We start from the raw sequence: 23,492 nt of genomic DNA, 5'->3' as shown, positions 1-23,492 counted from the left end.
AGTTACTATTTTAAAATGGAAAGAAAAAAAAAAAAAAAAGACCTTCTGTAATCTTGGATTATTAGTGATTAAACAAGAACCTTTGAATTTATTCAGCAAAAACTCCAAATCACAACAAAATTTCTGTGATAGATTAACTATACCTAGGAAACAGCTGTGTTTTTTAAAAAAATCAAAATTGATTTTGATAATCACTGTGCACTTTCATAGCTAGGCATAAATTGCAAGAATTTGTGGGAAGAAGCACCTAGTTGCATCTGATCAACTTTGACCTTGATTTCCAAACCTTATTGTACTTGTCCAAGTGCTTAACAGAACTGAGAACATACAAGTCAGATAGCTCATCCCAGTTTAAGCAGAGAATGCTAAACCTGAGTATACCTTACTCTGAAGTTGAATGTGTAAAACTAAATACAATTTATGACCTGGAAAAATTTGAAAACTAAAAATCCAGCGTGTAGCTTATACACAAGATGTCATTGCTTCTACTTCACAGAGAGTTACTTCAAAATGGACCTGGCAATAGTTGGTCTGATTTTCTTTTGCACCCAAAGACTTCCCTGTTTCAGCTTGCTGCCCCTCTGAGGCATCCAAGGGCAGAGTGGCTGATGGTATCCTGCATTTCCCATCCTTTTGCATTTTAGAGAAGACTGTTTAGCTGAGCTAACAACTAGCCAGCACTGTGGGCCTGCAGTAGCAGGTCCCCTGTAGCTGTGTAGGCATGCTATTTCCACCAGAAAGTCGCATGTTATTGCCTCATCATTCTGTACCTGTACTTTACGTGGTGCTTTTTTTTTCTCCACTTACTGGACTTGACGTGATACGTACAAGCAGGGATGGCTCTAACCTGCAACTCTTCTGCCTTCTGCTAAAGCCAAGACCTCACTCATTTGGTGGTACTTGGAAAACCCAGCAAACTGGCCTAATCTAGAGTCTGCCAGGAAGAAGCCAGTCTTTAGGTGACCACTCTGACTGTGAGCAGTACAGCAACCCAATTCAGAGAACAAGACCACAGGACCCCCTTTCCCTTATGCAGACAGCTTTGAGGGGAAGAAGCAAGAAGAACAGGCTATTTATAGATCATTTGACTTGAAGTTGACAACTCTAAGAGGAAGCCTCTGGAAAAATATATATATATATTTATAATTATATATATATATATATTTATAATTTTTCCTGAAGTGTAACCTGATTCACAAAGGTGTCTTGCCCCACGTTCCTCAGAACACAGTGAGAGCAGAAGGTGCTTCATCAATTCAGGCATCTCTAGCAATAGAGGTGGCTAGAGAAAGAGGACATCATGACTCTGGATAAATGTTTTTGTCCTGCTGACCTTCACACACACTGCTTGAGCAAAGATAACAGAAATGTGAACATCAGAAACTGGAGGATCGTCTTCTTGATCTGCTTCATCTCCAAGCTGTATCTCACCCAAGTTCACAGGACAAAAGGGTACCGTACAAACCATGTACATATCACAAAGAGGCTTTTAGTGGCTTGCAGAAGCATTTGAATGGGCAGTCTAAAGTCATACATAGGCAGTGTTTATGCACAGATCCTAAAATGCACATAAGTTCAGTAACAGTATGGTAGGCATCACAGACAATCATGCTACAAGAGAAGTTTAAGATCAGATAGAAGTACCTTTTGTTGGCATGTTCTCTGAGCTTTGACAGCCATTTGATTAAGTGTTAGAATGCTGGTCAACAACATCACCACTTAGTGCCAACTGCTTTTCAAGTCCTCTTGCAGTGTTTGGCTCATCTTTATCAAAATCTCCAACAGGAGCAGTATGTTTGCACAGTGCGCTCACAAATACGACATGCAGCACTCATTTCAATTATTAAGTTTCAAAGACTTCTATAGGTGTGTGTTATTCTTTGAGCTACTGGTCTTTACTGATGAGAACTTTCCCTCACTTCAATCACTACAGAAATATTGCTGGCACCCCTTTCTGCCTAAAAGATAAAGGAGAGGAAGGCTGCATAAGATGCATTCACACAACGAGAGACTGAGAAGGCAAGAAAGCTGAAAACTGTCTTGGGAAGTGGGTGCTGTGAACCTGAGATCTTGCCCTCCAGGTCTTGAGATAGGTCTCATGAACCTAAGAGCAAAAGGGCTTCTAATGTCTGATTTGAAACGGAAGACGAAAGTGCTTTAAAAGTTATTGACCCTACCGGGACTGGAAACAACTCAGAAACACTGACTAGTTGTGAAACCTTCTAAGACTAAATAAAACTAGCTAGTAAACTGCTGACTTCATTATGGATTCAGCAAATAATAAACACTCAGTCCAATAAAAAACAAATTGCTCGCAGCGCTACCTAGTTACCTACCCTGGGTGTCAAGGACTGGCATCTCCAGAGCAATTCCGGCTCTTGAGAAGTGCTGTAACCACTGCCTATACTGGTTACAAACCACCTACTGCTTTTTGTTGATTACAGGGATCCCAGGCTTAATGAAAACATACAGTCAGCTGTTTATTAAGTGCTGGTGTTACTACTTCCTCAGCTTCAAATCAATGACCTTATCCTATAACTTAAATTAAAACATAAGTGAAGGCTCATTTCCTGTGTTATCTGGACAACATGAAAAGAAAAAAAGCCCAAGTTCTGTATCTGAAGAACAGAGGCATCTGCAACCTCAGAATAGAATTTGGAGTCCAGAAACAGGCAGTTCACAAAGGGCAAAGTCCAAAAGCCTCACAGAGAAGACAGCACAAAAATGCTATTGACAGGCAAGCATCCAGAACTGAGAATGTGTTCCTACAACAGGGTCACAGCAGACAACACCAACCATGTAATTCAGAAGTAGCTAAGTATTCATTGAAAGGGCCCAGACTCTCCCACCTCTTCATCCCTCTAGAACAGGATGTCACTTTTATTTAAGTCTTAACTTTAGACCATTTGTAGAGAAAGACAGAAATAGGTATTTTAGGTCTTTCTCAGCTTAAACAGGTTCAAGTCAAGATCCACCCCACCAGGCAATTTGTTCTTGGTTGGGGAAAAATCATAGTCAATGAGGGGATGCTTAATCTTCCTGTGAGAGATTACCACAGATGACTCAGTTTACTGGACAGAACAGTATTAATTAAAAAAAAAAAAAAAAAAAAAAAAAGCAACAAAACCCATTGAGACTATCTTGTTTTGGGTAGACATGTTGTTTTTTTAATAAACCAGGGCAGAGTACCCAGATGAGGGCAGTTTGGGGAACTTGGGAGAATGAACTACAGACATACTATCAATCTTCAGCTTAAAAAAAATAGGTATTTTGTATGATCAAAGCGGCCAGCAAACAACTTGATTTACTGTGAAGAGACTTCGAAATTGACACAGTACTTTTCACCTGACCCTACATATCTGATACTCTTCACACAAGCTTTTCAGCGAATCTGGTTCTGAGTAGAGTTATGTTTGAGTTGTGGTTTTTTGTTCTGAATAACAGTGTCAGGAATGTTTCCAATACACTTACTCTGACTTCAGTAACACATACCAGCTTAAAAGAAAGAAGTTTACTAAAAATATGCATCTTTTATTCAAATAAGGTTATCTCCAAACTCCAACCACCAGTTTACATTATTCAGAAACAAACATATGGAAATGTCAGCTGTTCAGGAGACAGTCTTCGGTGTTACAGTAATTGATGCAATCAATGATAAATGTCAGATTTTCTTCAAACAGTAAGTTAGGTAATTTAGAACTACTGAATTTTGCTTGAAAGATTCAGGTATGACCATTTATTTAGTATACTCTAATACAATGAGATTCCCTTGTCACAGCAAAGTATTTGCCACTTATCATTCACACTTCAAATACTGTTATTAGATTTGCTCTCTCTTCATATTGTCAAATTGGATTGCAAGTTATCTTCTTCTCTTAGTCCTGAAATCTTACTTGACAAAATGAAACACGTTATCAGTGTTGAGAAAAACTTCTCGTAGGCAGCCATAGCAAAAGGCTACATTGACTGACAAAAATTCTTAAAATCCAGATTTGTTGCTAGCACTTCAAGAGCAGCCAGGACAAAATTTTGGTCTGGTAATTGGGAGTTTTCCTTTGATCCAGTGAGTTGTGAAGCAAATGTTCCAGGGAGCAATGACTGTGAAATGAAGCATGAAGCAAAGTTATCACTTGTAGGATGGTACACGTCAGACCTTCTGCTCCCTAATGCAAACAGTTCCCACATGGGAGACAGGTCAGATATACTAGCAGGGTAAACACAGAAGCTGAACCCCATGTGGGATATGGTTGTAGATTCAAGTTTGTCCCTAACCCCCAGCCCCACCCTTCCCGTTTTTTCCCAAGAAACCACACAACAGTATGGGGCTTCCAGCTTTGAAACAGCTATAATTGGAGAAATTCACAGTAACAAGAAATACAGGCTTTCTGCAATGCATACACTGGAGCTGTTCCTCATTACGCCAGACCTCTGCACCTAATTCATTAGAATACAGTCATTAGCCTTTCTGTACAAAGGGTCTTGCAAAGCCTGCTTTGAGGGAGGGAGTTCATTTAGGTGTTGCACTGATGCAAGAAAGCTAGCAATTGACAAGAACAACAATGTATGTCTTCAGAACAATTTAAGAAAATACATTAAGCTCAGTGAAAAAAATCAGGGTTGTAATAGCTTGGACTCAAGGCACCTGTAAATATTTGCTGGTGTTAGAACTGAATAGATAAATTCCTGTGTGTTACTCTGCATTCTCTGAAAAGGTTTTAATTGACTTATCCTATTTATCCAGCAAGATGAGCTTGAGGCAGTAGTTTCTCCAATTAGTACACCAAAATCTCAACTTCAGAAATGAACCTATAAAGCTATACCAGTATGCTACATAGTGTAGCTCTGTAAATAGGTGCGTAGGTAGTATAATTTTATTGGTATAGCACAGACACCCACTTTCTGGGCACTGCCTTTTCAGTAACAAAACGTATTGCATAGATTTATCATTTCTCCAAATTGTCAGGCACAATGCTAAAAGTGTTCTCCGTAACAGTGAATTTGGCAGCATGCATTGCACTCCCAAAGGAACAGACTGGAAAACTGCAGGAGTAGTATACTAGATTCCAGACAAATTTTGAAGGTTTTCAGACAAATTTGTGATTAAAAGTGAAACGTCCAGAGACATTTGTGTATTTTATAGAACTAGAAGAATAACAAAACTATTATAACTCTACACGTAAACAACTTAAAGACAGAATTACCACAGATATGTAAACAAGTCAAAACAAATTAATTTCACATTTCTAGTTTGGGCTTTCTGCTTTGTTTCATTTCTGAAACAAATGTTCAACTAATTAGCAACATTGAAAAAAAAAAAACAACACACATTCAATCTTACACATTTGGTATTAAACCAGGAATTGATACACAATACTGGTTCTACAATAGCTGCTGCACTAACAAACATGTCTGAAGCAACAGCTTGCAAGGAAAGTTGTTAACATTCAGTATTTGTAGTTTAGAATACTTGCCATGTCAATATTTAAATCAAAGCATCTGTATTTGATACATGATAGACACAAGACAGCTTTATAACAGTAAAGGCATGTTTCCAAATTCAACATATCTTAAAATTGGATAGGAAATGGTATAAACCAATGGCATCTCTGTTGAAAAAGTTCCAAAAAATCTCCAAACAAAATTACAGACAGACTTAAAACTACAAAAAAAAAAATAAATCAATCCAAATATATCTGAAGAAACTACTTGATCATGTTTTTTTGCTCACTGTCTCAACACAGAACCCAAAATAAGGAGATAAGCCTTTGTTTGCTTATCTTGTATAGTTTGTTCTATACTAGATATCAACAGTCTAACTTAATGGTTAGCAGGCCTGTCTTTGGGTCCACATACTAAAGAAAAGTTAAAATCTGTGTATTAAAAAGAGTTAGAATTTCCAAAATCATTCTTAAGCCATTAGATCCAAATAGTAAAGAAATGAAATGTTTATAACAAGTTTTCCTCCCCTCACAATAGAGAGATGTAGTTTTGTTTTGCTTTAAATGTTTGGTTTTAGAGGGTTTTGGAGAACCGTGTGTGTTTTGTTGTTCTTTTCTAAATCTGATATGGATACTTAGTGGCAAGTTTTCTGCACAAATCATCAATTCACAAATTCCCATTATTAACAGCCACCAAACATGCTTATTTTAAATCCCTCCTCTGAAATTCTAACAAAAGAAGAGGAATACGGTAAACACTGTACAGTAAACACCTTCCAGTATTTATCAGAAACCTCATTGAGAACAGAGCCCTAGAAAGGGTCTGCCACCTTCCCCTACCTAGCATTTGCTCTGCTGCTCCCCAGTCCATTTTTAACTTTAACAGTTGAAATGAGAAGATGGTTTAAAAAAATTAAATAATTTACAATATTGAAGTATATCAATCACTAAGTTTTCCCTCATTTACAGAACTGTATGATTTTCTGTGCATACATACTGCTGTTATGTACACACAAAAGGAAGAGGTCATCAAAAGAACTTTTTGGCTGCTGCTTCTTGTTGACTCCTGAAAGAAAAACCAGAAGAGAATTCATTAAGTATGTACAGTAGAAGATTACCTAACTGGTTTAGATAGATAGGTCTTTTATTTGGGGATTAAGATTCCATTCCCCTTCAACAGAAGCTTAAAGAAATCAAACGTTAAGTTATATCACAAAAATAGTGTATAAGTTACTCTATTCACAAATATAAAGGAAGCATGACTATAGTTCCAATTTTGCATCAGATGGAAATATTCTGGGTAGAAAAACTGTGGAAGAGCTTATTAGTTTATTATTAAAATTCTCTAATTGATTTTCTCTAAAGCTTCTCAATATCTGATTTTCCTAAAGATCATGACAGAAGAAGAAACGTGCAATTAAGCAGCAAAAGAACTTGCTTGAAATAGGACTTTTTCACTCTGGCACAGAAAATAATTATTTTCCTTAGTGGATACAGAAACCATAGTAGATACAGACACACACACAATAACATAAGTACAAGGGCATCAGAAAGAACTGAAGGCGACCAGCTCCTCATTTATCTTGGAAGTCATTTCCCAGTTGGTGACATAACATGACATAAATTTCAAAAAAAAATAATCAATAACGCTCTCTCCACTTTGTGGAGAAGCAGATATACAATAGAAGTTGATGCTATCGCAGCAGTATTTATATTATATTAATACTAGTTATCCTTCCAGAGGTAGCAAACAGCATTTTCTCTTTGAAAAGCACTGCAGCTATTTTGGTCCTTTTATTCCAAAAAGAGTCCATGTATGAGAGAAACAGGAGACTGTATTCTCAATAGGTTTTCCTTTCCACTGGCATTTAATTTGAATATTATGACGTTACAAAGAAGAAGAGAATAGAGCAAACGTCCCGAAGTAAAAAGAGAACAACAAACAAAAAAAAAAACACACCCCTCCAACGCTAAGAACTCCATAAAACATCAATATCTCCTCATCTTTCTCTTACATCGGATATGTATCATAAAAAGTTCACTGACAAATCTGTCAAATCGGACAATAGCTGTTAGGCACACGTCGCAAAAGCTCAGATCATGTCAGATTTTGTTAAGATATTCGTAAACATCAGTAAGTCCAGTAGGGGAGCACAGTGATGGTCAGGGGCCGAAGTGCATGCCTCAGGAGGACAGGCATGGGGAACTAGGCTTGTTTATCCTAGACAAAAGAAGGTTTTGAGAGGTCTCATGGCAATTTCCAGTACCCAGAAGATGTAATTGAAGAGACAGTAGCGGTTTATTTAGAGATGCTTGTTATGACAATGAGATAACAATCCAGTAGAAACAGAGCAGGTTCCCACTAGATACATAGGGGAAGGGGGAGGGAAATAAACTTCATTACAGTAATTACATATTGGAAAATGGGTCCAGAAGAGTGGTGAATTTTCCATCCTTTGAGGTTTTAAAGACCTGACCAGTCTGACTAAATGACCGGGTCTGAATTCAGTGTTAACTCTGCTTTGAGCACAAGGCTGAACTCAAGACCTCAGAAGGTCTCTTCCAATCTGAAAGATCGCTTGTTTCAAATAAGATTAATATAATCATATCATCGCAATTGCATTTCTACTCAGAAGTTCTAAAATCATTTGCCCTGTTGTCTTTAAAGAAAGATACACTTACCTATACATGATATAAGCAATGAATAACACTGTTTGTACTGCTACAAATATGAGGAAGTGCATTGTAGATAAGCATGATGGAAATGGTGGCAAGTCGGGACACTTTGATTTCTCACTCAATGGCTAAAAAATAAGAAAAGTGTTATCTGAGAAGAGAAGCAACACGCCAAACGATTGCTACGCAAGAAACAAAACAAGGTCTTTGCACCATGATCTGATAAGCTGACTAACGATAACCTATGGACCACAGGGGAAAGAAAATAACAACCTTGTATGGGTTCATAAATTAATTCAGCTTAATTGCTATCTAGGTAAGACTAAGGTGTTCCTGAATGCTAACAGTCATCTTTAACATTTATGTATCTTAAGCAGAGCTTTCCTAAGTTTCTCCTGTTTAAACCTCTCCCTTCTGTGCAGAAGCTTAGAAAGTCTCCTATGTATATGGCTGTTAAACAGGGGTACAAACACAAAAGCACCTACAAAACTTAATTGCTTGACCTTGTTTCCACAGGAAGCTAGACTAAAAATCATGCTCTTTGTGCAAAACTTCTCATCAAGACACAGATCATGCAGTTGGGTCAGGGCAGTGCAGTTTCAGCGAAGCAGCTTAATGAAGGATTAATTGCTCTGTAAATTGCATGCTGGCTCATCCCAGCTTTTTACCAACAGCCAAATAAAGAAGCGTTATGGTCATGCTTTACACTAACAGCACATAAATTACCATATTTCGTTGTACTAAATGCTCGATGTCCCTTTTTACTACATGGAGGTGTTCTTTGATGTCATTGAAGTGCTGACTTGCTTCATAGACTCCTGCAGCAGAACCAGGATGTTGAGCTCCACTGATCAACCTCAGAGTATCAGCCATGGAATTCCTGAAGCAAGACGGACAACAAAACATCATTCAATACAAAACAATTTTCATATAAACAGCATTTATGTTGTACACATTTCAGTCCATTAAAATTAGTCTGAAATACACAGGTACCCAAAAAGGCAGAAAACATTTTTCTGGCTTCCAAGAATACTTCTCAAGAGGCAATTCCTTAACCAAACTATTGTCTTTAATATTTGATTCTGCAGACAGTTTCAATTTGTACAGTGTGCTGCTACCTCCCGAAGTCACAGAGAAAACAAGATCTGGCAAATATTCTATTGTTAGACATCTGCTTTGCTTGATTGATCAAGTCTAAAACAAGTCCTTTATCTAAGGCTCTTGCCAAAGCTTTAGGATAAACAGAGTATAATAAAATCTTTGAAGAAAGCCAAAGCTGTTTTATAAAAATAAATAAATAAAAGCAGTCATGTAAGAAATAAAAATAAAGAAGAGGCTTTAGGGATAAGAAAAGATTTAGATACATCCTTGTTTCATGACTGTCATTTATATGAGAAACTCATTTCCCATACGTGTTGTCATAATACTTAATATTGTCTTCACGTGAATTCATTTTGCTGCTCTAACAAATCACATCAAATCCCTGAAAAGTTGAGGTTCCATACCTGGTTTTGTTTGAGGTGAACTAATCAGTGAGAAAAAAACACTTAGTCTCTAGTCAATATGTTTATGTAGTTTTCCCTTACTCTGATGTCTCTTTTCAGTTGCAAAGAGGATTATTTTCAGCTAAAATATTTATCATGTGAATGTTAATCTCTTCGTTATTAACAGAATAAGCAATCAAAATGTATGTCTTTGGATTCCTGTTTAATTTACTTAAAACTTTACATTTTCCTTCAGATTAGAGCTTACTTTCATGCCTTCAAGGTGAAGTCCTAACTCTTTGTACAGTGGTCAGCAATTTAACTTACACCTTAAGAAAAAGACACTAGAATATCATTCATCGGGAAAACCAGTAACAACAATACATTAGCGCTACACAAAATTTTATTATTGATTTTAAGTGTTTTATATTCATTGTGAAAACTGCAAGTTAAGCATCAAAGCTTAAATGTTTACGAAGAATCTTCATAAAGATGGTGCTCATCTTTTAGCTTGCATCAGTTGCTCTTCATGCCATTAAAGTTCAAAACACTTTTTTTTTTTTTTTTTTTTTTTTAAGGGTACCATACAGATTCAAAGGCACTACCACAAATCTAAATAAAAACTGCAAATGCAGGTAAGTTGTTCTATTAGTTTCACAGCTGCTGTCTCATCATGGCAAAAATTATGCAGCATGCTCAACTACTTGAAGTAGCTACATGCTAAATCAGAGCTACACACTGAATTAATCTACTCAATGGTATCAAGCTGCAGATACACCACTTTAGAGGAAAAAAAGAGGCACTTAGTAATTGTAGCCCCTATTAAATGTTAGATTAATGATATACTCCTCTCCAAAAGGAAGACTACTAGTTTTTCCTTTTAACTATCATGCAGACAATCAACTTCACATGAGAAAACCAATATTCTGCATACTTCCATTAAAAAAAGCTCTCTCCTCACTTCCAATAATGATCCAAGAATTCCCCTTTTCCATCCATGTTTGTAAAAAATCAATCCCACCTCAGCACATTGGAAGACGACCCACTTTCCAGTTTTATTTCTGTTAAATACAGAAAATGTGCTGCACTCTAGGCATGCATGGATTTCTGCAAAACTCTCAGTATTTGCAATATTAAAAACAAAGCTATTGAAGTAAAGTTATCAAAAGGATTTAACAAAAGACAGCTGCTTGCTTCTACAAGCCGCTGCAAACAAAGATAGGTAAGACATCTCTCACTCATTCTACATTTTTATCTTTGAACCACTATTATTTATACGGGCAAAATTAATGGAAAAAAACAAACAAACTCAATCTGACGTGAATTAAATTAACATATCCTAAACAGCATTAGCATATAATCCAGAAGTTTTATATTTTTATGTTATTGTTGTATAAAGTCAATTGGTTAATATTTACCTGTTCTTTGAATTAGTGTTGTAATAAGTTATTTTAGAAGAAAGTTTTTCCACTGGAAATTTTTCCTAACTAACCCATGGAAACCCACGCAATGAACAGCACGACCACTGCCTATAAATGCTGATTGTAATTCTGTCCGTCCACATCCATCACATTGTTTATTTTGGCCCACTGTTTTCAGTGCTAGAATGCAAGTGAGACTCATTTGGTACATCTCTCTCCTTGTACCAGCATCCCTACGTAATGAACAGAAATCGGCATACCTGCCTTCCCCCAGATTAATCCACTTCGTTAAAAGCAAAATAACTTCCCTAAATAGACATGGTCTGTATCAAATTTAATTTACTTTACTTTTGCATAAACAATATCATGCTGTTCGTTTCTACTGTATGAACATGCAAGATTCTTCTGTAATCAGATGATTAAGAAATCCCCAAATCTTGACAAGAAAATTACTTAAGACAGTAAGTCCTTTTCCTCTGGGATGACCAGCAATGCCAACAGCGGGCTGTTCATTTCTATCTATAAATAAAACATTTCTTTAATCTAAGAAAAATATTAAGACGACGTTACACAAACTCATACCTAGTAAGTAGTCGCTGAAAGGGCAGACTGCCAATGTTAACAAGAAAATCTAATTTGCTTGTAAGGTATAAAGATTTGTCAAGAATATTAATGCTGAAGCTTTCGTGGAAGAACAAGTGCAAAAAAAACAGAAGCACTCTAATCTTCATTGTACAAAAACCTGACCTACTTAGATGAATGACAAGATCTGCCCCTGAACTAATATCAGAAGGGAAAAACACGAAAACAATTGCTTATCCACTGCAATATCAAGTTGTAGGACTGATTTTTTTTAAGCCAAAAAATAATAAAATGTTTTAACTACTGAAAATGAAGTGGTAAACCAACTTAAAGACATTCCAGCTAACAACAGCTATTATTAAACATCTTGGAAACAGTATACAAACACCCTCTGGAAGGCCAGGCATTTTCTCAAACCCACTTTAGCAGTATAGAACCTTAAAGATGAAGATCTTTGCTTCACTTGGTAATTTAATTAGAAAAGTACAGCATACCTTTCAATCAATTTAAAAAAAAAATACATCTTAAAAGCTAAACTACTAATCATTGGTAACTTGCAAGTGTCCTTGCAGATACGGAAGCTTGCTGAGAAAGTTAAAAGTTGTGGCTCAAGTCCTCTGACAGAAAACAAAAGACAGAAACAAAATCAGGAGTCTTTTGATTCCGACAAGTCCCACAAGACTGACACACACCTGAACTCAATCAGGCAAGTTCTGTGTCTGTCAGTCTCCTTTACTGTGATTTGCTACAAAAAGATGCATCAGTATCAGCTGATAGGCAGTTTTCACACAACAAATAAACATTAGGCTATTAAATATTCACAAATTAGAAAAACATTTTTTTGACAACTTCCCTTATCACTAAACAAAATGAGGTATTTTCAGTCACAGTCAGGTTTCCAGCATCTCCAAGGATGGAGACTGCAAAACCTCTCTGTGCAACCAACCTAGTAGTTGTCTCACTACCATCACAAGCAAAATTTTGTTTTCTACAACTGAAGAGCAAACAGAACTTCCTGTATTTCAGTTTGTGCCCACTGCCTCCCGTTCTGTCACTGGGTACCCAGTGAGAAGAGTCTGGCTCTGTCTTCCTTACCCTACCACCCACACCCGAAATCATCCCCAGCCCCCATTATCTCCGAAATCAGATGTTTACACACATTTTTAAGACCTTGCTGAACCTTTTCTCCAGTCTGTACAGTCCCAGCTCCCTCATCTTTCACTGTGTGCCCTTAATCATTTTCACAGTTGTTTACTGGACTCCCTCTAGTACGTCCACGCCTCTGTCATACAGGGGGACCCAGAACTCCACGTGGTGCCACCACTGCTGAGTAAAAGGCGAGTCACCACCTTTGACCCACTGGCAACACCGCCTAAGGCAGCCCAGGATGCTGTTCATGGTCTTTGACATAAGAGCGCATTGCTGTTCCACATTCAACTTCTTGTCTACCAGGAGCCAAGTTCTTTTCTACAAAACTGCCTTCCAGATGATCAGTCCCCTGCCTGTACTGACGGATGCAGTTATACAGCCACAGGACTTTGCACTTGCCTTTAACTTCATGAGATTCTTGTTGGAACACTTCTCCAGCCTGTGCAGGTCCACTGAATGGTTACACAACCACGTGAGTATCAAACATTACTGCCAGATTTGCAGTAATTTTTCACCTGTGAAACTGCTGAAGATGCACCCAGTCTTACTCTCTGTATCATTCATAAAGACGCTTGAAGAATAATGGCCCCACTACCAACCTGAGGTGCGCCATTAGCCCCGAGGGGGCACCATTAGCCTTCCACCTGAAGTTACATCACTGATACCAACCTCTTGACCCTGGTAGTTCAGTGAAACTTTCAATTTTTAATTAATTTATTTATTTTAAATGGTATCTGTGGATATTTTTGTTGTTGGTTCTTGAGCTCTTAGAAACAGAACCATCTTTTCATATACTCCATGAATGAGAATTCCCAGTGGAAACGGAATCTGCACATTTTCATTTGCACAAAACTTCCCTTCAGAAGACTTACATGTCTTAACAGGTTTTGCTTACACTAAAAAAAATGATTATATATTTTGTAACTCCCATTGTCCATATACTCCTGATAAAAAAAAGATACTCCAGTACAGCATTATTTATTTAAGATTCACCACCTATAATGTGAATGCATTCATGCTCATGTTGTTATCAATGCGCTAAGGATCAGAGCAGGAAAATTTCATGAGGTAGCAGGTTACCAAACTAGCCATTCTACAGAAACCGACTGTTTCCAAAGGCGCTCTACTTACCTTGCTTTTGCAGCAGAACCTCATGATAAAGTGCTGCACATGAGGGGGCTTAAACACTGTATGGACACAAACTTATGTTTGTTACAGAAATTGAACAATCATCACTAAGGAACACATACAGAAATTCAAAGTTTATCCATATTCTCCTACTGAAATAATAAATATGGCTTAAAAGGTGGAAACTAATAAAATTCAAAACACAGCCTTACTATTTAGAAATGAAAGCATTTACCTCATTTCATTCATTTGTCTAATGACCTCTTCTTGAGTTTTCACAACGGTATCAATCTCTTGCTGGGAAACCTGGTGTCAGGGAGAGGAAAGGGTGAGAAAAAGTAATTGGAAAAAGTAATTGATTGCACTTTCAAAATTAAGCTGAGATATCAATTGCGGTTTACTTTTTGAGTTACCTGTACTTGTTGACCTGGAACACCAGCTCCTCTTTTAGCAATCTCATCCGTGACTGCAGAGACGTATCTTCTCTGCTCATCCAGAATCATGTCTAATTGTCTATTTAGCTGCTTGATTTCAAGATGAATTCGATTCTGCCCTTCAAAGATTTGCCTCAGTTCACGATCATTTACAGTTTCAAAAGGATCATCCGCTGGTAAGAAAAAAAAGCACAGGCAATTGTTAACACATATGCATTCATCATAAGTGCATCATTGCACTGCATCATTTTTCTTGCACCCTTAAGGTTTCCACACTAACATACTTTTCCAGTAATTTGATATATTTATTCCAGTAATTGGATATATTTCTGAATTCTGTATCTGTTTCTGTTCATTTGTTCTGTTTTCAATACAGGCATTTTGTTAGACACGGGAACGGGCTGCCCAGGGAAGTGGTGGAGTCACCATCCCTGGAGGTCTTTAAAAGACGTTTAGATGTAGAGCTTAGGGATATGGTTTAGTGGGGACTGTCAGCGTTAGGTCAGAGGTTGGACTTGATGATCTTGAGGTCTCTTCCAACCTAGAAATTCTGTGATTCTGTGATGAATCAGAATAGTTCAGTTGGAAGGGACCTTCAAAGATCACAAAGAACAACTTCCTGACCACTTCAGGGCTAACCAAAAGTTAAAGTATATTACTGAGGACTCTTGAACACTGACAGGCTTGGGGCATCAGCCACCTCACTGGGAAGCCTATTCCAATGTTTGACTGTCCTTACAGTGAAGAAATTTCTCCGAATATCCAATCTGAACAGCTTTCTGCCATTCCCATGCATCCTGCCATCAGCTCCCCGGGAACACAGTCCAGCACATCCCTCTCCATTTCCTCTCCTCAGGAAGTCACAGAGAGGAGTAAAGAGATCTTGTATTACAGACACCATTTCACAAACACGAGACCAAAGATTCTTAAATATGGTACAGGGATGCAAAAATCAGTAGGAGCTTTGTAAAATCGGCATGCCACAGTATCAGGCCCTAGTTTTGAACATCCTGGAAAGCAAACATTTTCCTTGAAAATTCAAAAACTGCTCAAATAACTTGCCTGGCTGTCCTTGAACATCAGGATGCTCCTTTTGAAATTCTTCTTTCTTTTTATCCAATTCTTGTTGAAAGTGTTCAAACTCTTCTTGATACTTTTCTTTATCTTTTTGAGGAATTTCTGCATCTGGTGTGGGCTTTAAAACATTATCAAAGGTAAGGGGGAGAGAAAATATTTTCTGCCACTCCAATATGACACACTGTCCAGCAAATGCTGTCTAGACAGTCTCGATGGCATGACAATTTGTGAAGTACATTAATGTATTAACACAGAAGCAAGAAAACAGGCATTCACATGGAAACTCATGGCTTTTTTCCTGAAAAGCGTACTTTCTGCAATTACAAAGAAGTCGAGTTTTACAAGAATAGATGAGGATTAACAGTACAGAAGTGTTCTACAGGAATGGAAAGTTGAAAGCGAAAACAAATTTGTCCACTTTCTAAACAAAGTGTACGTTTGTTTGTTTTCTTTGCATGTTTTGTTTTAATATCAGGATTATTGTTGATTCAGTGTTACTTCAAGAGTTTTGGTCTTAAAAACTACTGAAACATTTTATTATTATTCTTATTTTTCCAAAACAGATGACAGCATAGCTCCATGACAAAATTCAGAAACAGGGATGCTAATTATGACTGCAGGAAAAAAAAAAAAAAAAAAAAAAAAAGCAGCCAAGATCTGGTGCTATACATAAAACATATATTAGCATATTTTACTAGTTATGCATAGAGACGCTTACTACTTCCTTCCCAGGTTCAGTCAACTGGAAAGTCAGGAAAGACAGGACATCGTGGTCATCTGGATTAAACAATTAAACAAACAAACAAACAAAAAACAATATTAAAGAGTACTGCTACGTATTATGAAATATCCTGCATCTTTTCAGGTCAACCTTCCAACTTGTAAAGGATCTCCAGCTAAGAATATCCTCCCAAAGCCCTCCCAAGTTTATGCAGTAGCAAATGAGACTGATCAACATCTTTGTCAGGACAAACTAAAGGTATTTCTGTTCTAGGCGTGAAAAAGCTCTACGCATTTCAGTGATTTGGGAACAGGAGGAGATTAGTTCAAACAGGAAGAGATTAGATCAAAAAATAGTATAATGGATCAACACCGGCCATAAAAGAAAAACAAAAACAAACAAAAAAGAAGGTCTCTTGAAAGTCTCTACACTGTCTGCCACAATTTAACATTTTCTACCTGCAAGTCCCCCTGTTGCTGCAGATATTCCAAAATATCCTTGTGATGGCAACACCATATCTTCCACTTTAGCACAAAATTCGAAGTCTTCCTTATCCGGAGTAAATCCATTGTTAATTAATACCTAGAAAAACAAACACCTATAGTTTTAACCACAAAAATCTATTTGAGAAATTACTCAGGAAAAACTATTTACACAATCTGGTTAACTGCTTTGTTAATTCATACTAATGGACACAAATACAACTTATCAGGCAACGTTATAGTTTTTTGGCTTCTGAAAGCAGCTATTTCATTTCTGAAAAAGGTTCTACTAGGGAAATGCATAAGCTTACTTCTATTTTTTTAAAGAGAAAAGGCCTGATTCAAAGTTCAACATGAACAGAATTCCGTATTTTCTATTCATCGCTTAAGAGCACTATACAGATGTAAGAGGTCTATACAGATAGAAGAGATATAAAAACTTATTTATCTGTTATAAGAAACAGCAAAACAAATTAACACATAGAAAAATTCATCAAGATCACAGAATCACAGAATCAGATCTAATAATACTAACTCTTGCTGAAGAAATCCCTGACTCAGTGATCACTAAAGGCCAATCTATCAAGTATACATCCCAATAGGATTCTGGGCAACACGTATTTTTGGTCCAGTCTAGTACAGTCATCCTTACTGCTCTTCAATTGATCCTAAGCTTAGGGATTCTCTCTTCCTCCACCAAAGCATTCCAAGAACCGCTAAGGTTAGCCGCTCCACTTGGGTGAGGAGCTTCTAGATAAGGCATCAGGGACTGGGCAAATTTAAAAAGAGAGCAACCTCAGGGTCTGCAATGTAATTTTCATTAAAGACTAACACATAGCTTTTAGCATTACAACAGAGTACAAGGTCCACTCTTTTAGGTGCCCTCATGTTTACTTTTAGAGAAACTTTTACTTAAAAATGATAGCTGCCTGTTGTAACTGGCTAATGCCTATGAGCAGTATCTTTTCAGTAGAAATCAGAAGCCAAGAAAGAAATACTGCATAGCTGTCCCAACCCATTACCACATTAGCATTTTTCTCCCCGTGTCTAGGAGGCATTCACAATCATCCAAATAGTATTTAGGAAGTCTTGAACACCCCCTTACACCAGTGGTTTTCTATCTTCTTTAACATTCAAAGCCCTACTGCTTCTTGGAGGTGGGAATTCTCAAGCAACAAATTTAAGTGTGCTGTCAAAGAGCTGTCTTTTCTTAATCATATTTTAAGAAACCCCTACAGTCAACTGGTAGCTCTCTGATCAGCTTGAGAAATACGTTCAAGTTCAGGGACTGCTCAACTGCGTGAAAGCTAAAGAACATACGCTGGCTTTGGGACACATTTACAGGCCGGTCAACAGCAACAGAGCAGGGTTGGAGCACATATGAATACAGCTGCATGACTGAACTCCACGTAACGTCAGAAAAATCAGCAATACCTGCTAAGTCAGCTCAGAAAGCTACAGATGTGCTGAAAGAACTTGTCTAGTATTTGAACATACTGCACCTCATTCCAGCTTCCAAACTACTGAGCTCAACGTTTTCAAGAATATTGAAATTAGCATAAGATGCCTTTGTAGCAACTATTTCAAACCCCCCCAATCTCACACTTGAAAAGCTGAGAAACATGAGTTAATTAGATCATTTCAGAGTACTTACAGTTAGTGTTTTTTGGTAGTATGTAATTCTTGCTCGAACAGGATAGGGTTTATTACGGAAGTCCCTCTGACAGGAGGCCAGTGCTTGAGTGGAACCGTCACTATGCAAGAAGACAACGTGCGTAAAACTATATCTTATGATTTATCAGCTAAGACAGAAAAGCATCATTGTATCACTAAGAAGCATCACACTATTTTTTCAAAACGTAAAAGCCATTGCAAAAGACGTCTCTCAGTTATATTGAGTATTCAGCTTTTCTGAAGTCTGGGCTCAACAATACTAGATGCTTTACACAGGACACTACAGATAGAAACAGCAATGGGGAAGTCTGCTTTTGAGACATATTCCCATACCTGTAAACTAACTATAGGCTGGACCACACCAACTAAACTAAATGCCTCTCTTCCCAGAACTACCTCCCCTCGTCCCCCCCCCCCCCCAAAAAAAAAAAGCAACTGTGCTGTCAACAATAGACTGTCAGAAATCAAAATTAAACCAATTCATTTACTAAGGAAATTTGTTTTAAGCTAATCATTCTTGTCACCTATAAGCTGTGTACAGAACATACCCATAAGCAATAAAGAGGTAAAAAGTCTGTACTTCCACTTGTCTGAGTTCACCCACACCACGCTTAAATCAGTTGCCCATTTCTGTGCTGTTAAGTGTTTTAACAAATAGAAAACCGTAGATGTAAAGGAATACATATAAAGAAGAGTTCCATATAAAATAAGCCTTCAAAATGTTTCTCAGAGGGTTTCATGCAACACTTCATCATTCAAAAACAAACATTTGTCATTAAGTCAACATTGAAAATAAACTCACTTCTGATGGTCATACAGAAGTTTTCCATTGTTGCCTACAACAATCACTCCAGGATTGTTTTTCTAGAAAGACAGATAGCAAACAAACGGGATAGTTTAATTCAAAGAGAACTATGTGACATCACTGATGGCCTTCCTGTGATAAAGCACATAGGCTACAGAAACACAACAGGTGTTGTTATTCTTACGTCATCTTGAAGTACGGAAAGCAAGATGACTGAAGTAGTGTGTCATACTGCATACTTTGCAAGAGACAGATATGTTCTTCGTACAGCTAGGCATGGAGAAAAAATAGGTTTTTGGCTATGCTACTGATTAGCATCATTTGATAAATGCAGAAATATAATTTTATCTATAGATTTTATATGTAGCAAACATACAGATCTTAGAACTCTTAGATGACTTACTACATCTGACTTTTTCTACGTAACTCAGAAAAACATTCAAACAGGCTGTATGTCGAGATCTTGCTGGCTTTATCAGTCACTAAAAAAAAAAAACAACTCAGGAGCTATCTGTCACTGGCTAAACATAGTCTGCCAAACATATCCCCGGTTATTTAAACTGCTAGAAAATGAGAACAAGCTGAAATGGTAAGAGCAGAACAAATTTACAGTGCTCTTCTAGATGCCTACAGGAGTCTAGAAAGTTAACTCACTCTAGTTTTTATAGGAGCACAAGTTTTCAGAGATAATCTCTACTTTCCCTTCAACATTACCATTCGTTATTTCCCACAGGAATTTACTGTCCAATTTGACAGATTCCCAACTCTTAAGAAAATGTGAAATATTGCCTCTATTTACTTAATAAATCACAAACTTTGATTAAAATCCTATTTGGAATTTTAGTATTTATCTCAAAACAAAACGTGGATTTCAAGAATCCAAGAAATGACATCATTCTCTATTCACAGTGACAGGGAGCAAGTGGTCCTTTTTCTTTAATACGACAACTAAAGTATGTGATTGCTTTCCCTCATCACTTATACTGGGACAACAGAACTGTGCATGTTGTAGAGAAATACTCCATAGTTTCTACTTCTCAGCAATGGATTTTGATTAGACAAATTGCTTCAGTATCAGCATTACACCTGCTCAGCACCACTGAAATACTTAAACAGCATCTTCTTAACAGTCTATTTTAGTGTAACAACAGTATTACTGTATTATTTCAAACATATTTGCATATGTTCTGCAGGAAGTGTGTAAAACCAGTTCAATTTCATAGCATTAATGAATGCAACCCAAGCCTAGTATGCTTTACAGCGTAGTAGACAGATACTTACGTAGTATCTTTTCCAACCTGAATGATTCTATGATTCCATTTAGTGTGGTTCTTACTATTTCAGCTGTTCAGAGCTATGAAACTGTTTTTTTCCTTTTTGAAAAGCTCTTTTCACCATGTCTACAGAGAAATAAAAGTTCAACTCTAGGATAGCCTACAGACTTAGAAAGAAGTGAAAAAAAGCATTGCAATTTTTAAAATCAACATCATAACTAGGGCACTTTGAGTTGGAAGTACTAGGTGAAGTACTTCTGGATGCTAACATATTAGGTTGATGTTCAGCTACATCCTAGGAACCTTCCAGCAAACATACTAAAAACAGTACCAGGAAGATTTTCTCCATACTGGGACTGAAGAAAGTTACAGACTATCATTAAAAAAGTCTTACAGACTCCAGTATTTAAGACACGTCAGACCAACACAGGCATGACACAGACTTTCGTTTTGACTAGAAGTGACACATCATCACTTTCTAAAAAAAGATTTCACATCAGTGACTAAACTTATCACGATTTTAGTCCCAATACTATCAAAGTCCTGGCAAACAGAACCGTCCACGTGCAAATTTTGACAGACGGCCTCTTCAGCCAGCTGAACTATGCAAAAGTCCGTAACCCTGCCAGGAGTCAGAAGAAGAAAAAAGATGTTAAAATTCTTAGCAAGTTGAACAACGCTCCAATTCTTGTCTTTCAAGATCTAAATTATAAATGTCACCTTCAGCCTGTCACCTTTTAAGTTTGCTGTATATTGAAATACATCTGCAGGAAAAAAAAAATAAAAATAAAAAAATAAAAAATAAATAAAAAAATAAACCTTTACACCTACAAATAAGTAGCTAGAACAGTGGAGAAAAGACAAAGCGGTACCAGAAAAGCAAAGCAGACCAACTGCATATTGTTAGAGTTTTTGAGGACCTTCGAGGCATTCTAGACTGGAAAACTGAAAACTCAAAAGCACGTACCTACAGTAAAGTTACTGAATTTTTGACGAAAGGAGGAAAAAAAAAACAGCAACTATCATCATTGCCACAGATGCTACCAAGCTGCTCAAGGCACATTTGTTCCACAAAAAAGAGCATCTCTGAGAAGAGACATATAAATCTGCTTCCACAGCAGCGTATTCTGTGCAACATGCCTCTTCCAAAGCATAACTCTTCAGGTTTATCAACACTGCGAACTGTGCATGGACATTCCAAATTTCAGCTTATACATATGTGCAATGTATTTTCCCTCCAAACCTAACAGATGAGCTAATACTCAGTATATTCATTACATATTACACTCCAACTTTCAAGCTTGAACTCCCATCCCCCTCCCCCCCCCCAAAAACAACAACAACAACAACAAAAAAAAACACCACACTTGAAAAAGTGTGTGGAAAAGGTCAAGCTGAAATTGTATTAAGGAAAACGTGACTATTGTAAACCAGCCCTTTAAGTGAAAGGTGGGGGGAAATAGGAAAAGAGCATTCTATTTTTTCCCCACAAAGCTGTACCAAACAGGCAGGAAATTAATTTTCTCTCTCTGCTAGAAGAGTTTACTTCCAACTAACCTTTCCGTCATTGTCAAAAGAATCAAAGAAAATTCCAACACCGTTCCACTTGTCAGCTGCCCCAAAAACGGGACCTTCCATGCCTTGCTCTTCCGTAAACCAGATTGCCTATTGCAGAAAGAAATTAAGAGCTGTAAGTCAAGAGCCACTTTTTGAAGCATGTCTATTTTTTAAATTTAGATCAATTCAATACCAGTCCATCAGCTCCAATGCGGCCTCTTCCTGTAACTCGAAAGGTCACTTCGACTTCCCAATATTCAAATACTGACTTGTTTTTTGTCCACACTGATCCTCTTTGGCTTTTCAAAGACGTTGTTATTCGAATCTGATCTGCACTTGGTATTGCATCTAGAAGAGAAAGGAACCAACATTAGATATGATAAAAAGCATTGTGAATGCGCAACCAGCCATTTAACAAGTCCTCTAAATTCACAGAATTGTCCAGTCACTTTAGCTCGAGTTTTCAAAACAGCTTTTTAATAGAGTACGCAACCACTTCAGAATTAAAACAAACAAAACAAACAAACAAAAAAAACCATCCTTACTGCTAAGAAGTTAATTACTGTTCTCTTACAGAGTACTTGTTCACCTTCCATTTAGTAGTGCGATGTACAGCTTGAATAGAACGTGGGTCTTATCGTTAAGATACTAATTAAATTAAAAATAAATAAATAAATAAATAAAAGACAGGTTTTGTTTCCTGCCTGAAGTACTGTATGATTTCTTCCACAGATCACTGTTTTCCCTCCTGTTTTTCCGCACCTCGCACCGCGGCCGGCGGGGGGCTGGCGGCTGGCTGCCCGCAGGGACACGTCGCCACCTCCGGACCGGTCCCAGGCAGCTCCGGAGCGGCCGCCGGCGCTTCCCCGCTACCGCCGAGGATCCCCGGCGCCTTGGCCGGGACCGCGCGTGCCGGGCTCCTGCCCCCGACCTGCCGCCACGGGACCCGCCGCCCCCGGTTACGAGCCCGCAACCCGCCCGGCCGCGGCCGGCCGGCTCCGGCCACCTGCGCTCCGGCCACGTGCGCCCCGGCCACCTGCTCCCGCCCGCCCGGTTCCGCAGGCACCGTCGCCGGCCGGCCGCAGCCCCCTGCGCGGCTGCCCCCCGCCCGGCACTTACTGCCCGTATGCACCCAGAACGGCACCGTGCCGTCCGCCTGCACCAGGTGCGGCCCCTTGAAGCTGTACTTGTACTCGAACCGGCGGTGCGGAGGCGCCGCCGCCGCCGCCGGACCCCCCTCCGCCGCCGCCCGCCCGAGGGCGAGCAGGGCACCGGCCACGATAGCCGCCGCCAGGCCGCCCCTCCGCGCGCGCGCCGCCATCTTGGGCCGTGCTGCGAGCCGCCGGGCACAGCCAACAGGGCGCCGCCCGATTGGCCGAGCGCGGGGCGGGGCGGGGCGGGGCGGGGCGGGGCCTCGCCCTACAGCCGCCGGGGCCGCCGCTGCTGCCTGGGCTGGCGGGTGCGCGGCGCTCCTACGGGAGTGGGGCCCGGCTGTAGGCGGTTCCAGCGCTGCACGGGCCTTTGCCGACCCCTCAGGGCGCCTGTGGGGCCAGGCCGCGGGGGGCCCCGCCAGGTGCCGGCCGGCGGCGT

General features: G+C 38.8%; 1 protein-coding gene across 1 annotated transcript; it reads right to left on the bottom strand.

The window, feature by feature from the left end:
- Positions 1-5,715: 5,715 nt before the first annotated feature.
- LMAN1 (lectin, mannose binding 1) lies at positions 5,716-23,270 on the bottom strand. Its single transcript, XM_035309644.1, has 13 exons — positions 23,022-23,270; positions 22,096-22,250; positions 21,903-22,010; positions 19,069-19,130; positions 18,247-18,346; positions 16,569-16,692; positions 16,108-16,166; positions 15,375-15,507; positions 14,292-14,485; positions 14,114-14,184; positions 8,841-8,994; positions 8,121-8,242; positions 5,716-6,504 (listed from the first exon to the last, which is right to left on the bottom strand). The coding sequence occupies exons 1-13, from the start codon at positions 23,221-23,223 to the stop codon at positions 6,468-6,470; spliced, it is 1,521 nt and encodes a 506-aa protein (XP_035165535.1). The 5' UTR covers positions 23,224-23,270; the 3' UTR covers positions 5,716-6,467.
- Positions 23,271-23,492: the final 222 nt, after the last annotated feature.

This window comes from Oxyura jamaicensis, chromosome Z, assembly GCF_011077185.1.
Source record: "Oxyura jamaicensis isolate SHBP4307 breed ruddy duck chromosome Z, BPBGC_Ojam_1.0, whole genome shotgun sequence".
Lineage (NCBI taxonomy): Eukaryota > Metazoa > Chordata > Aves > Anseriformes > Anatidae > Oxyura > Oxyura jamaicensis.
This window is presented reverse-complemented; position numbering and strand designations above follow the sequence as displayed.